At 40.2% G+C, this 13985-nt stretch overlaps 1 protein-coding gene across 1 annotated transcript in view; it reads left to right on the top strand.

Moving 5' to 3' along the window:
* The first annotated feature begins 10700 nt into the window (after positions 1–10700).
* The window catches only part of epb41a (erythrocyte membrane protein band 4.1a), a 38280-nt gene continuing 34995 nt past the window's right edge, over positions 10701–13985 (top strand). Inside the window, exons 1-2 of the mRNA XM_076157129.1 lie at positions 10701–11006; positions 13294–13575. Coding sequence (XP_076013244.1) covers positions 10701–11006; positions 13294–13575 — 588 coding nt within the window. The remainder of the gene's footprint in view (positions 11007–13293; positions 13576–13985) is intronic.

Here is a 13985-nt window from a genome sequence, read left to right as displayed (position 1 = left end):
TTTAAGGGCTGAAGCAATTAATCAGACATATTTATCTTATAATAGACTATCAATAAGTGCAGTTTGGTCCAAACCTGGATATTTATCTGGTGCACTCAAATAAAATATCGGCTTGTACAGGACATCAATGGATCGCTGTATTGTGACAAAGAAGAGAGATAGAAGCCCTAATGTGCAACCACTCTGGATGTATTTTAAATAGTTTGTTTGATTTAAAAAAAAAAAAGTGTATGTTGTGTAGTTTGGACATATTCAGCCTTGGTGGAGGTATGAGCTGTGATGAGTGGCTCCATACTCACACTGTGAACTGGTGGGCCAAGCAAGACTCTTACCCTATTGGAGAATTATATACTGTATATATATATATATATTGTAATGTTATTCTCTAATGGAACATAATTTGTATACTTTTTGCCATGTGAGCATACCGCTTACATACATAGAGAAAAAAGGCCCTGCACTGCTGTTACTATTGTCATTTTCCTCAGAAGATCATTTCATTGTTATTCATAATTAAAAAGGCTTATGATGAGGTTGATGAAATGTAAGGTAGATGTTAGACCTGACCGTTTCTCAAGCACAGCAAAAGTAGGTCCACTACATTGCATTACATAACAAACACGTGTGGGATTACATCAATAGTCTCCATGCTCTGCCTGGCTTCTGCTATTTGAGGGTTTCAAGCCACAAACAACAGAAGCCAGGTGTTATTAACTCACAGGTTAAGCCCTCTTTGCTTTTTCCTCCACTCAGACACTTGGCAAAAGCTGCCTGAAATAAATGCATGCATTGATTTTCTGGCAGAAGGGACTTGTACCCCTAGTCACTAATGTGGAGCTCAGCTCTGGCTGCTGTGATTGGAATAGACCGCTCCTTGCTCACGTCCTGATTGGCTGTTTCTACAAATACGCTTGCCTCATTACATACAAAGCCCCCCCAGCACAGGGAGGGGGAGTTAATGGCCTGTCAGTGGTAATGTAAGCCCCCTGCGCTGTCTCACAGGCAAAAAGAAATAAGCACATTTAATCACAATGCTGTAGTAGTACAATGATGATTTAGTTTCAGTAATGTTAGCATGATCATGGAACTGGCCTGCTACTATGGCCCCATTTACGCCCTTACATTACAATACGCAACTAAAGCTTCCATTTAATTCTGATTGCCACTCTTCCATTGTCACTGGTGCTTAAACTGTGGCTGCATAATCTTGCACTGATCGTATTCTGTCACTCTGCATCAAACACAATGTATCTTTGTTTCAGGAGAATCTGGACTTTTAATTTTAAGTCACAATTCTGCAACCATATATATGTGGGCATGCCAATCTTGAAAAATAACATACATATTCATTCATTTTGTTCGTTTAAGTTCAGACTTACCCAGGTATATAAAATTTGATTGAATTTGGAAGAAAGGTTTTAGGCTTTGCAGTTTACATGCCATAATAATAGCCCCTTAACTGGCACAAATTGAACCATGCTTACTCCAAGTGAAAGCCCTTGAGATTATGAAATTGTAAATAGTTTTATTCAGGCATGTATATCTCTTACTCAGAGTATGGCACCTCTGTGTGCGTTTCCCTGCTCCTGTGCAGTGGAATGATTCCATGCATGTATTAGCATGACTTGGTTGCATTTTTGTGCAGTATGGACAAAGTGCATGTACTAATACTCTTTTACTTTCTCCCTCATTTAGTAATTGTTCGCAACATATGATTTGCATTAGGGCAGTGTGTCTTCCAACTGCTTCATGTTAACAGCAATTCATATGAACATGCAAAAGCAAGGTCATATTTAGTTCATATATTTTAGTAATATTTTGGCCGTTTGTTCATTTGTGACGTTCTGATTCTTTCAAGGTACTCAGGCACACGTGTCTGTAAGACAAACCGGAGGGCATACATGCACCATACAGAGAGAAAACACACACACGCACGCACACGCGTACATACACGCGTACACACACGCACACACGCGCGCGCACAAACACACACACACACACATACACACACAGGCACACATTGTTGGAGAGACGCGGGTGAATTATCGGTTAGTTTTCTTTTTTCCTCCTGGATGCGCTTAAATACGGTAAGAATCTTTTTCATTTTGGGTTTGTTTTCGATTGAGCGGCTTCACAGAAACACAGCGCCGCTTCATTCATCACACAGGAGCCATTTTATTTCAATACTAACTCCACATCACCAGCCTTGATTGTTTCAATGAAGTGTTTACATGTGTGATAGATTGATCACGAAATCAGCGTGTAAACAGGGATCTCTGTCTGCCGTTTTCAGTCTCTTTATGTATCGTTCCGTGTATCAGCGATCACCGGCACCTGCGCTCTGCCAGCCAGCATCTCTTCACCAGACATTAGTCGGCACCAGTGTATTTTGGCCTGTATTGGCAGTAAACAGAGAATCGGATGTGTGTATGAAAAAAACCAAATCACCTGCCGTGGCCTGTTTGTATACAAATACTACACACTCAGCGAGTCTCTAATCGAACCAATATAAGAGATTTTCGATAAGATAAAACAAAACAATATAAGATAAGAACAGTTTATCTGTATCTACATTTGTTACAGCATAAACACAAACACAATAAGATGCACACTGTCATTACATGCATGTGCAGTAGTATTTAGTACCAACATACAGATTTATTCATTTAAATATGGGTCTGTATCTAATATAACTTTATTCCCTTGTAATAGCGGCAGTATGTTTCTACATACTGTTTGTTCTTATAACAGCACACGCCACATAAGATACATGTTCAGCAGTTTTCATAGATAGAACAGATCAGTGTTGCGTGCAGCCATGTTGACACCAGTGCTTCAGGACATGTGAGGGTTTTTTGGAACTGGGTAGCCAGAATGTTGTGTGTTGCTTGTGCTGTGTAGGTTTGGGCTAAAGAGCACTGAGGCATGCAGTGACATTTGAGCAGAGATGCTGTTGAGGTTGCTTCCTGTCTTGTGCACTGATGGAAATGAAGCAGGCTATGAAGGAGACTGATGAGATGTTTTCCTCCTCCAGCTCTGTTATTACTGATGGAAGTGAACATTCATAGGACCACTCGATTGGAACGTAGCCATCCTTGTTGTCTCATGTTGGAGTGCTTATCAACCACTTAATTAAGCCTGAAGGGTAAAACATTACTTTTACGCTTGCTGCATATTTCTTGCTCTACTGAGCTCAGTCTGGCAGTCAGCATACATAATTATATTAAAAATTACATTTACTTAATGTAAGTAAATAATACATTCTTTTTCTCAGTATACTTGTATCTGGAACATTGTATATTTTTCAGAATGCAACTGAGACTGAAAACAAGAATTCAACTAAAAGCACAGATTTGTGTCTTCAGACACCTCAAATCACTGAAAACATAAAGTTACCTTTCTGTGTTTTGTGCTTTCATGTCAGTTTTCTTGCAAATCCCAAGTTTATTTGCAAAGTAATAGATGCTTCTAGCATCATGTCCAGAGTAGAGCAGATCTCCAGCACTCTACCAAGCCCCTGGCTGTTCATCCAGCCAGTTGTGCATCATTTCTGTCATGATCCCGTGTTGTGGTGTCGTTTGTTTATTTCCTGTTTTATTTTTTATTACCTCCTGTTCTTGTTTCCATCATGTTTCCTGTCTTGTTTGTCTGATTCTGTTCACCTGTTGTATAGTCCTCACTTGTTTCCCGTTGTGATCTGCCCCGTGTGTCTTTAGTCTGCGTCTTCCTGTCTGTTCTTGGCCCTGATTCTGTTCCTTTTTCTGTCCTGGTTGTGTCTCATACTCCTGCTTCGTTCTCTGGTTTTCCTCATGGTTTGGTTTCGACCAGGTCTTCTGTGTACTCCGTCTCTGGTAAATCTGCGTTCACCCTTCTGTGTTTCTCTGGTATAACTTTTTTCTTTATGTCCACTAGCTTCGTTCCAGTATATTTGTTCCCCTGCCCGTCCTCATTTTTCATCATTTGTTTGAGTATTGCTCCAGTTCTCCCCATATGTATCTAGTGTCCTGCTTTGTGTTTTCTGTTTATTACTCCCTCTTCGACCTGTGTCTTGCATGTCTTATATTTAGTTGTCTGAGTTATTGGTGTTTCCTTTGTTGTTCTCCATTTGTACCCTGAACCTTATCCGGCACCTGTATCTGTGTTTATACCTGTTTTTTCTTCCCCCTGTAGCTCAGTGCTATTTTTAGCTACCCTCCTTTAGTCCCTTGGCTTATATGTATTACTGATATTCGAGTTCCCTGGTTATTTGTCTCTGTTTTCCCTTTTGTGCGTGTGTGTGTGTGTGCGTGTGTGTGAGAGAGAGAGTGATTAAAGTCTGTCTTTTTGTTATCCCTGTGTTTTGGGTCCTCCTCCCATTCCTACATCTAGCTTTCTGCCTATAGCTGGATCATCACTGCAGAGCAACCACCATATGTTTTAAAACACGCAAAAAACTCTGTGTGAACCAATAATGCACCTTTCAAGAGAGGTCATACCTTCTCCAAGGCCCACATTTCTGAGGTTTCTCATCTAAAATAATCAATATAAACAGAACAGATGGATGAAGTAAATTCGTTGTACACTATGGTATTTGAATATCTCCCCATCTAGATCTATATTAGTATCTACCCAAAACTGTTTTAGCTTCATCTTAGTTACACAGGGGTGGTAGCTGAATGTTTTGTTTTACAGTGATGCCATAAATCTGACCTCTGATTGGGTCAGACCAGGACATTTATATCCATGTCTGGATCTAGATCAATATCTCTGTGTGGCTCTGAATCAGTCTCTGGATTGGGGTTAACTTTCATCTGTTGATAGATCATCAGTGGATGCTCGTGTAAGTTATTGTCCCTCAAAGTTTGCTATCTAAAGGCCATGTTGTACTACTAGGTCGACAATAAATTTGGAATAATGTTTTATTCCAACTTTATGGGCGACATGTTGGTAGGAGGAAATGTGTGGACCTATCAAGGTTGTTGCTGTCTGTGTCCCTGGAATGTGGGATATATTTGGGGAGGTGTGTGGCAGGTTGTGCCATACCTATAGCTTGGTTTCAACTGGGAAGTCTTAAACAAGAATTTAATGAGAAATGTCTTGTCTTAAAATGTAGGGTGAGAAAAGGAAAAAAATACAGTATTCAGATCCTGAATCCCCAATGTAGAGAATTTCTTTGATGTATTTCTTTGTCATAAATGCTGCTGGTTACAACACTGTGTTGGTTTATGAAAATGAGGAATATGTCAGTCAGTGTGACACTTTATTCCATTTGATGTGTGTTGAAGTGGATTTGTGTTGTGGATCTGTATGCTGTGTCAGGCTTTGGCTGTCAGAAGTGTGAATTCATTGTTTCATTGTTGGCTTTCGAGGTTGATGCAATTTGGTGATTTTTGTAAAAAGATGAAATAATGCCACCTTTATCCTTGAACTCTAGCCTTACATCAGAACTGAGTGATGTGTGGTCTTTAGGACAGTCAGTGTTTGATGGTGACGTGAGTGTCACAGTGATGTAACGTGACAAGACAATGATTATTTCTGCTCTTGTCTTGGTTAGATAACTGTAAGGTGGTGCCCAGTCTGAAGGGCTGCTCAGCTACGCAAAACATCATAATGCAATATTGCTATTTTTGATCTTGTTTTTGATGTGATATACATTGATGCGACCACTTCTTTCAAACTGACAATGGCACACACTATCTTTCAAAAACAAAAACAAATAACTTAATTCCAGCATCAAGCAAACCGTTTTCGTATTTTCAAAATCTTTCCCTTTTAGCATATGAAAATAAATTACACAACATGTGTTATGTGTAAAATGACAAGAAAAATAAGTGTAATAAGAGTAACAACAAGGAAAATGTCCAAATTCTGAAAATTCTTTCTTGATGAAGGATATTTTGCAGCTCTTTATGTGACCTGACAGCTCTCTGATGAAGAGCTGCCTGCTGTGCTCAGTATCTCTGGGCCAAAGTGCACATCTCAGGAATTTAGATTTTGTGGCTTTTCTACCATTTCAGGGGATCTTCAATCTTCAACAAATTTGATAAAATGCCATTTGATGAATGGATCTTAAACATTTTCAAGTCTATATATTATTGTACACTGGATGATGTCTGTATAGTAGAGCCCTCCTCTCTGGCTCATGTGGTTCAACCAGACGCAACCCTTGTTTATACTATGAAAAGCAAATTGTATTGTTATGATCGGTGGACTCTGGAGACAAAAGGAATTTAACTGATCCAGTGTGTTTGATATTGTTAGATTTCTATACTGTTTCGAAGGTCTTCATCTATTTTGTCAGCGCAGCCTTCAAATGCTCATTATTGTTATTACTCCCACTCAGTATGGGATGACATTATGTGTTGTGTGTGTTTTTCCTGTGAGGATCTGGTTTTCAGGCAAAGGGGTGGGGGAGGGGCATCCAACAGTGACTGACAGTGACACATCCAGCTTCCTGTGGCCTCCACATCATCACAGATTTAATCCCACACAGGCCCGATTAATTTTAAAGCTGCTTTCAGTCCTTAAGATCACTTTCAGCACAAGCTAGCAAGCATGCAGGGAATGTACAAATGCTTTAGTATGTATTTTTTTCACAAATATATTTGAGTATTGACCTTGGGGGGGTTAGGTTCAACTAAAAAAACTATTCTCACCTGATTTTGGACCACAAAAATGACCACATTTGGGAAATTAGAATACCTTGATTGATCTTACTGTATGTTGTGTACATGTACTTTTTCACCGTAACATCGTCCAGCTGCATTGGTAAAACCAGGCTTACAGTGAATCTGACATTGTGATAAAAAGGCATTGTATGATATTGTGCTGTATCCATTCCTCTTTTCTAAACTCTAACACTGAACGAGGAATTTCTGCCCTTATGCTTTGTGTTGATTACACGTGTGTGTGTTTGTGTGTGTGTGTGTGTGTGTGAGCAACCACGCATACGTTTCATCTAATAATTCTAGGACCAAGTCCTCTCGTGACAACACGAGTACAATGATTGTGTTTGTTAAAATGTGGAAAATCCTCAATTTGCTTTGTTTGCTACTCTTTCACTTTCAGTTACTCCATTTAGAGTCAGCAGTAAGGCCAACACCAGGTGCTTTCCCCTCCCCAGCGTTCACCTCAGCAAAACACAGCCATCTGTGAGGGTACACCCCATATGAAATTAGACCGTGAATCATCAATTACAACCGTAACACGCTGACTTTTGTTGTGATGGTAAATGTGATGAGAAATGAGTGTGTATACCTGCAGTACTGCAGTCATGGTATTTGGTATGGTGTTCTGATAAGTAGAATGTTGGTTGTTCTGAGTTGGTTGTTCCCACGTCCATGTTAGATGTGTTCTATGGCCTCTGATTTGAAATCAGAAAAATGGGAAAAAAGTTTAGAACATATCTTATTCCATTTACTGTGTGCATGGACATCTTGCTTTGAAGTCAGTTTTGGTTTGACAAGATAAGATAAGATAATCCTTTATCCGTCCCACAATGGGGAAATTCACATCAGCTAAGATGCAGCTGAGAAGAAACAAAACACAGCATCATAACAATTGTCCGCTGTTCATATTATAACAGCAAACAATCTGGGTCCATGAATAACAGGTAACAGGTAGGAGAGTTCTCTAGAGAAAAGGATCATACAAAGCTCTGATCCTCCAAATTGTACTTAAGCCTTGATATACCACATGTAAAACATATAGCTAAGACTGAACTCCAGTTGTGTCCTCTCTCATTCCAATGCATTCAGTAGGAAATTATGCAAGTGATGTCTCTTTAAGTCATGAAACTTTATTGCCCTTTAGCCCTTTAGACCTTTGTTTTTATTTTAATTATGGGTTGTGTTTTGTCTCACTAATGAGAAGCTGCTGGTGTGCTGGGCTCCACAAAAACTTGCAGTCTCAGTGATCTGTGGCATATGTTCCAGATCTAACCTCACACTGTCTAAACAGAGAGTGCATGGAATGAGCATGAACAGCAGTGTTTATTCATAATGCTCCTCCTTGGTACACCTGGAGCTGTGGAACCCTCACTTCTCCCTGCCCCGTCAGCACTTTTGTGCCAGCATCAATTCAGCACTATAGGCTGCCAGCAGCTTCTGCAACTTCCTGTGGTGGAAAGCTGTGATTTCTTTTCACCGCCACTCTTCCTTTGTACCGCCTACATTAAAATGATACACAATAATACTTTATCTGTAATCCCTGTGAAAATGAAGTTGAAACATCAAAACTAAATTTTTTCATAAATATTATAAAATAATCATTTTAATATAGATTATTGTTATCACTGGGTGTTTGTTTCTTTGTTAGTCTGTCTGTCACAGCTGTGTTGGCAGTTTTGTTGGTGTTAAGTTCAGGACCTTTGCTATCATATTTGTTTGGTCTAAGGTCAAAGGTCACATGGCAGGGTCAAAGTTTCACCCCAATGCTGAGTCAATTTTTGTAATGTATGCATTATATCGAAATGGACATCATCTCATGCTCACGAAGCAGTTTGGAAAATCTATCATGCTTTGGCCTTGTGTCTTTGTAGTAGATCTGTTGCCCTTAACTATCACCATGTACATCAGAGCACAATTTTTTAGGAGGTCTCTGGTAATACCCAGCCCTAACCAACACACACACACATACACACACACACACACACACACACACACACAGAGATATGATACTGATATTTTGAGCCTGTTGAGTATCTTAGACATTATGTCAGAATCCGGCCAGATATGACATGAACTGTCAGGTCCCATCAGGTTTAGACAAAGATCTCAAGCCTTATAACAGGCTGACACAAACATACCTATGCATTGTACTACACTAGAGCAACTAAGATTTGAACATGAATAAAATGATACGCTCTATTTCAAGGGAGCAGCAATGCTCTCTGCTTTGGTGTTGGTGGTACTTGTTTGTGATGTATTTATGAGATGTATGCAGATTTAGTGTTAATGTCTGTGGGCTGCACTCAGTGGTAAGTAGGTATGATTGATACCAGGGCACAGAGGGGCGTCAGAGCAAAGCAGCCCACTTTGGGGGAAGCGAGTGTGGCAGTCTAGGGCTATAGCAGCATAGCAAGGGGCCGGTCCAAGGCAAGCCTGGCCGGCCCTAAATATAAGCTTTATCAAAAAGGAAAGTTTTAAGCCTCCTCTTAAAAGTAAAGAGGGTGTCTGTCCCCCGGACCGAAACTGGGAGATGGTTCCACAAGAGGGCAACCTGATAACTGAAGGCTCTTCCTCCTGTTCTACTTTTGGAGATACTTGGAACCACACCTAAGCCTTCATTCTGGGAGTGCAGTGTTCTAGGGGGGTAATATGGGACTATGAGCTCTTTAAGGTAAGATGGAGTCTGACCATTCAGAACTTTAAAAGTGAGCAGGAGGATTTTAAATTCTCTTCTAGATTTTATGGGAAGCCAGTGCAGCGAAGCTAAAATTGGAGAAATATGGTCCCTTTTAGTAGTTTTGGTCAGAACACGTGCAGCTGTATTCTGGACCAACTTGAGAGTCTTTAGGAACTTATTAGGGAAGCCTGATTATAATGAATTCCAATAGTCCAGCCTAGAATTCTGTGACAGAATGTGCCTGATTTTTGCAATGCTGCGTAAGTGAAAGAATGCTGTTGTTGAAATTTGTTTTATGTGGGCGTTAAACGACAGATCCTGGTCAAAGATTTTTCATGGTGACGCTGGAGGCCAAGGCAACGTCAGATAATGTATCTAAGGTGTTTAGGGCCAAGCACAATAACCTCTGTTTTGTCAGAGTTAAGCAGTAGAAAATTACAGGACATCCAGGTCTTAATGTCCTCAAGGTGTTCTTGGAGTTTTTTTAATTGACTGGACTCCTCTGGCTTCATTGATAAATAAAGTTGGGTATCATCTGCATAGCATTGAACATTAATGGAGTGTTTCTGAATAATTTTACCTAATGGAAGTAGATACAGATTCAATAGTATTGGTCCAAGCACTGAACCTTGAGGAACGCTGTGTCTAACTTTTGTGTGTATGGAAGATTTATTATTAACTTCAACAAACTTAAATTGATCTGACAAATGTGATCTCTCCAGTTTAATGTGGTCCCCCCAATGCCAAACTCTGGAATAAAATGTGGTGGTCAATGGTGTCAAACGCAGCACTAAGATCTAATAGAACAAGAACAGAGAGAATTCCTTTATCTGATGCAAATACTGTATTGTTGAATGACCCTCTCTATCTATCCTCTCCGGGACTGGGTCTCATCATGACTGACTCCTGCCTCCTCACAATCCTCATCAGTAGTAAGGGCTGCAGGGCCTGCATACATTATGTGTGCTCAGAACTTAGTACAAAAAAGTTGCCTTTCACAATAAGATGGTCATGGTCTCATTTCTGCATTTGCATAGGGTGCTTTTCAATTCATTTGCATGAAATAATCGTTTTTTCTAGTATTTATTTATTTATAATTACCGTACTATACTTGTGGGAGACATGAATGCAACAACCCTAATAACCACATTATGACGTCATGAATGAGTAGCAGTAAACATGGGACCTTTAACTTGAGTTACATTGTATATTTTTATTTTGGTCTGGTTGCATTGAAGGAACTGTGATGTGAGTGTGAGCTGTTTGGTCAGGGGGGTGGTATCATTTATTTTCGCACTTAAAAGTCAGAAGAGTCAGAAGGTAGAGGATTTATCTTGTTGAACTCATTGAGTGTTTTATTCAACACAGGTCTTGAAATGACGACAGACGAGGCAGAGAGTCACCAGAAGAAGCCAGGGCAGCAGGAGGAGGCCAGCCAGGACGCCAGGCAGCCCTCACCAGAGGAGGAGCAGCTCCGGCCTCGCAATCACAACTTTGCCAACAGGGGGCTCTCTCACCTCTTTTCTTCTTTCCTGAAGAGGCGCTCTCAGTGTGAGAGTGACACTGTAGAGAAGGAAGGGGAAGAAGAAGCTAAGGCTCCCATAGCTGACCCTGAACCTGAGCTGAGGACAGAAGGAGAGGTCGTGCTGGATCAGCATTCAGTCAGTAGCGCCGAGGCTCAGGTCAGGATCTGCACTTCTGACAGGAACAGTGGAGGGCTACACTTACCCTTTCATTTGTGTGAACCCCTCCAATCAATGACATCCAGGGCTTAGCCCCTCATATTGGATTAAATACAAAATCAGCATTAGAACGTCATTTTGCTTATTTTAGCTTTTCCTTAATGTGATTGTTAGAATACTATATACTTTGATTCGCTGCATCTTTCCAGTGTGATTGAGTCAAGTTTAAGCCGTCAACTCTTACCCAAGTGGACAAGTACCCCCACACAACATGAGTTGAACAGCAACCCAGACTACAACATTATGAAGACAGTAGACAAGACAAAACATGTTATATACTAGCTATTTATGCTCTGCAATGATCAGCAACTGTCCTAGAGTTTCATTGGATTTTGAACGATTTGATCTTTAATGTTTAGTATGGCTAAACTCAGTAAAGTAAACCAATCCACACCTCCCTGTGACATACAATTATAGTGTAAGCTCCCTTTATGTTCCATGAGCAATTGGTTGATTGGTTGGTTGGTAGGAAAGTCTGTCTGTTGGTCTTCAAACTACTGTGGTGATGTGAGGGGCATGGTGGCTTTCAAGCCACTCAGCAGTGGCTTCCTGTGAGTAAAGACAGAAGCTTTCTCCCTTCCTATTCCCTCTATTTGCCCAATGCTACAGTGCCGCTCAGTGGGAAGTCTGTGCTATTATCATTATTTCAGGGAACCTGGAAGTCCCCTTTATCTTTTTTCTGTTTAAAGTGATCGTTTATACTTCTTTTCATTTGGATGGATAAGCATATTTCCCGTTCACACACATCACCACTCCCATTCGAGCTGACCCGCAGTTATACTCGCACCTCCTCTCAAAATGCAGAGTTTTAAAGCAGATTACTAACTGTAGATTTCCTTTGCTGATTTTTTCATTGAGCTTTGACCGAGGTAGCAAGATAAGGTGTGACTCTCTAACTTGCAGCAGCTCATTAACGCTGATTTTCTTTGACTATGTAAGGACCATCCTTGACCCAATGTCACCATTTACTGTTACCATTTACTGTTTATCTGACCTCACAATACAAACATATTAAATAATAGGTTAAATATGATAATTTAGATTGTAATGTTCTGATCCTGATTTTAATAATTCAATGGATATATTGTTAGAAATGGGAATTGTCTGTGTAGGTACTGAGAACACAGGATCAATTTATCATGAATATGGCATCAAAGCACACTTATTTTAAACTAAGGCTAGATTACTCGCTCAGAGAGGTAGTACCTGAGGTGGCACAGGAATCATATCAGCCACTCTACATATATACAGTATATATTTAAACTCCACGGACACGTTCTGGAGTGGTTTGAGTTTAGTTCTTTTGTCTAGATGTAGATCATTCACAATTGTCAATTTATTTACAAGGTAACTTTAGTAGCCAATTACAATAAAATCAGTAAAGACAAAGTCCAAAATAACAAACACGTTCCCAACATACCATAAACATGCAATAACAAGATCGGAACATACCTTGCAGCATGCAGCAATGTGGACATTACACAAAGTATACCATCGGACTGATTACAGAATGCTCCTGGAACTCTTTGCTGCTCACCCTTAAATATCCAAACCAAACAACGGATCCTAAAAATACTGAGCATCTGTGAAGTGCTTGATTACTTGCTGTGGTCATGAGAGAACCGTGACCATCTCATGACCTCGAAGTCCTTGAGTGTGTCGCTCTGAAGTCACATATATGTCACATAGAACCATCTGATACAATTTTCACTCATATGAAAAAATGTAGAAAGGAAGAAATAATCATGATTCTAGGAGAATATATTTTCTATCCACAATCTTCATCACAGTCCACAATGGCCCCTTCATTCATCGTCTTAGAACTATTAGCTGTGACACACGGTACAACATGTTGAGAATGAGACGCTGTAATTAATGGAACACTGTAAAACACAACAGCCTTCTTGAGTCATGAGAACCTCTTATTTTGTATGAAATTAAAGAACCCTGGCAAGTTTTGGACATTGCACTCAACTCTCGAAGTTTTGGAAGAATCAAACTTAAACATTCAACTAGTTTTTGTATGTTAAAACAGGCAGACATAGATAGATAGATAGATAGATAGATAGATAGATAGATAGATATTAATCAATTAAGGTATCTATAAACGGCTAAAGCATAATTAATGTTTAATGTTTAGTTTGTGTTACAGTTGTTTTAGGCCGACTGTGGGAGAATTTCTCTCTACATGTTTGTCCTCAATTGAAATTAGTAATGTCCTGTTCAGGTTGTCCAGGCAGAAAAGAAAGAAACCATTGAAGCTGAGGAGGAGGAGGGTGGACAGGACAAAGAGACTGAAAAGGAAAAAGGAGAGGAGGCCATCCTGGAGAAGGAAAAGGAGAAAGAGGAGGAGCCTTGCCCCGAAGAAGGAGGCAACAAAGGAGGAAAGGAAGAGAAAGAGAAGATGATACAGGACGAGGCCAAAGTTCCCAAAACCCCACGTCGACTCAAAACCATGCAGATCAAAGTCACACTGCTGGACGACGCTCTGTTTGAGTGTGAGCTGGATGTAAGAACACACACACACACACACCTTCAGTGGATGAACACTTTATTCGTCCTTGTTTCTGATTGGTATTGATTGTGTTTGAGGCATATTTTATGAGGTCTCAAAACCTTGAGCTGAATTTTCCGAAAAAGTAGATTGAAATTGCTCAAAACATGGATCTGCTCTCTGGAAGCATAAAAGTCTGCAGTCTGCTGTTTCTGCTGCACTTAGTCATTCGTCAGCTAATCTTGCTGTCACGTCAGGCTAAGCTCCACAGTGTCGGTTTAGACTTGTCAGCTACTACACAGCCCTGTGGGAGGCACTGTTGCTCCCTCTGGGTCTCAGCTCTGTGTTAACAAGTGTAGTGCCTGTTCATGCTTGCCTACTATGCCTGAAAATGACATTGTACAGTGAAAGTGTGACCAATACAA

The sequence above is a fragment of the Genypterus blacodes genome, unplaced genomic scaffold (genome assembly GCF_046128005.1).
Source record: "Genypterus blacodes isolate CSIRO-AG114 ecotype Tasmania unplaced genomic scaffold, CSIRO-AGI_Gbla_v1 ptg000072l_1, whole genome shotgun sequence".
NCBI lineage: Eukaryota > Metazoa > Chordata > Actinopteri > Ophidiiformes > Ophidiidae > Genypterus > Genypterus blacodes.
Note: the sequence above shows the minus strand (reverse complement) of the source record. Positions and strands in the feature narration are given on the sequence as shown.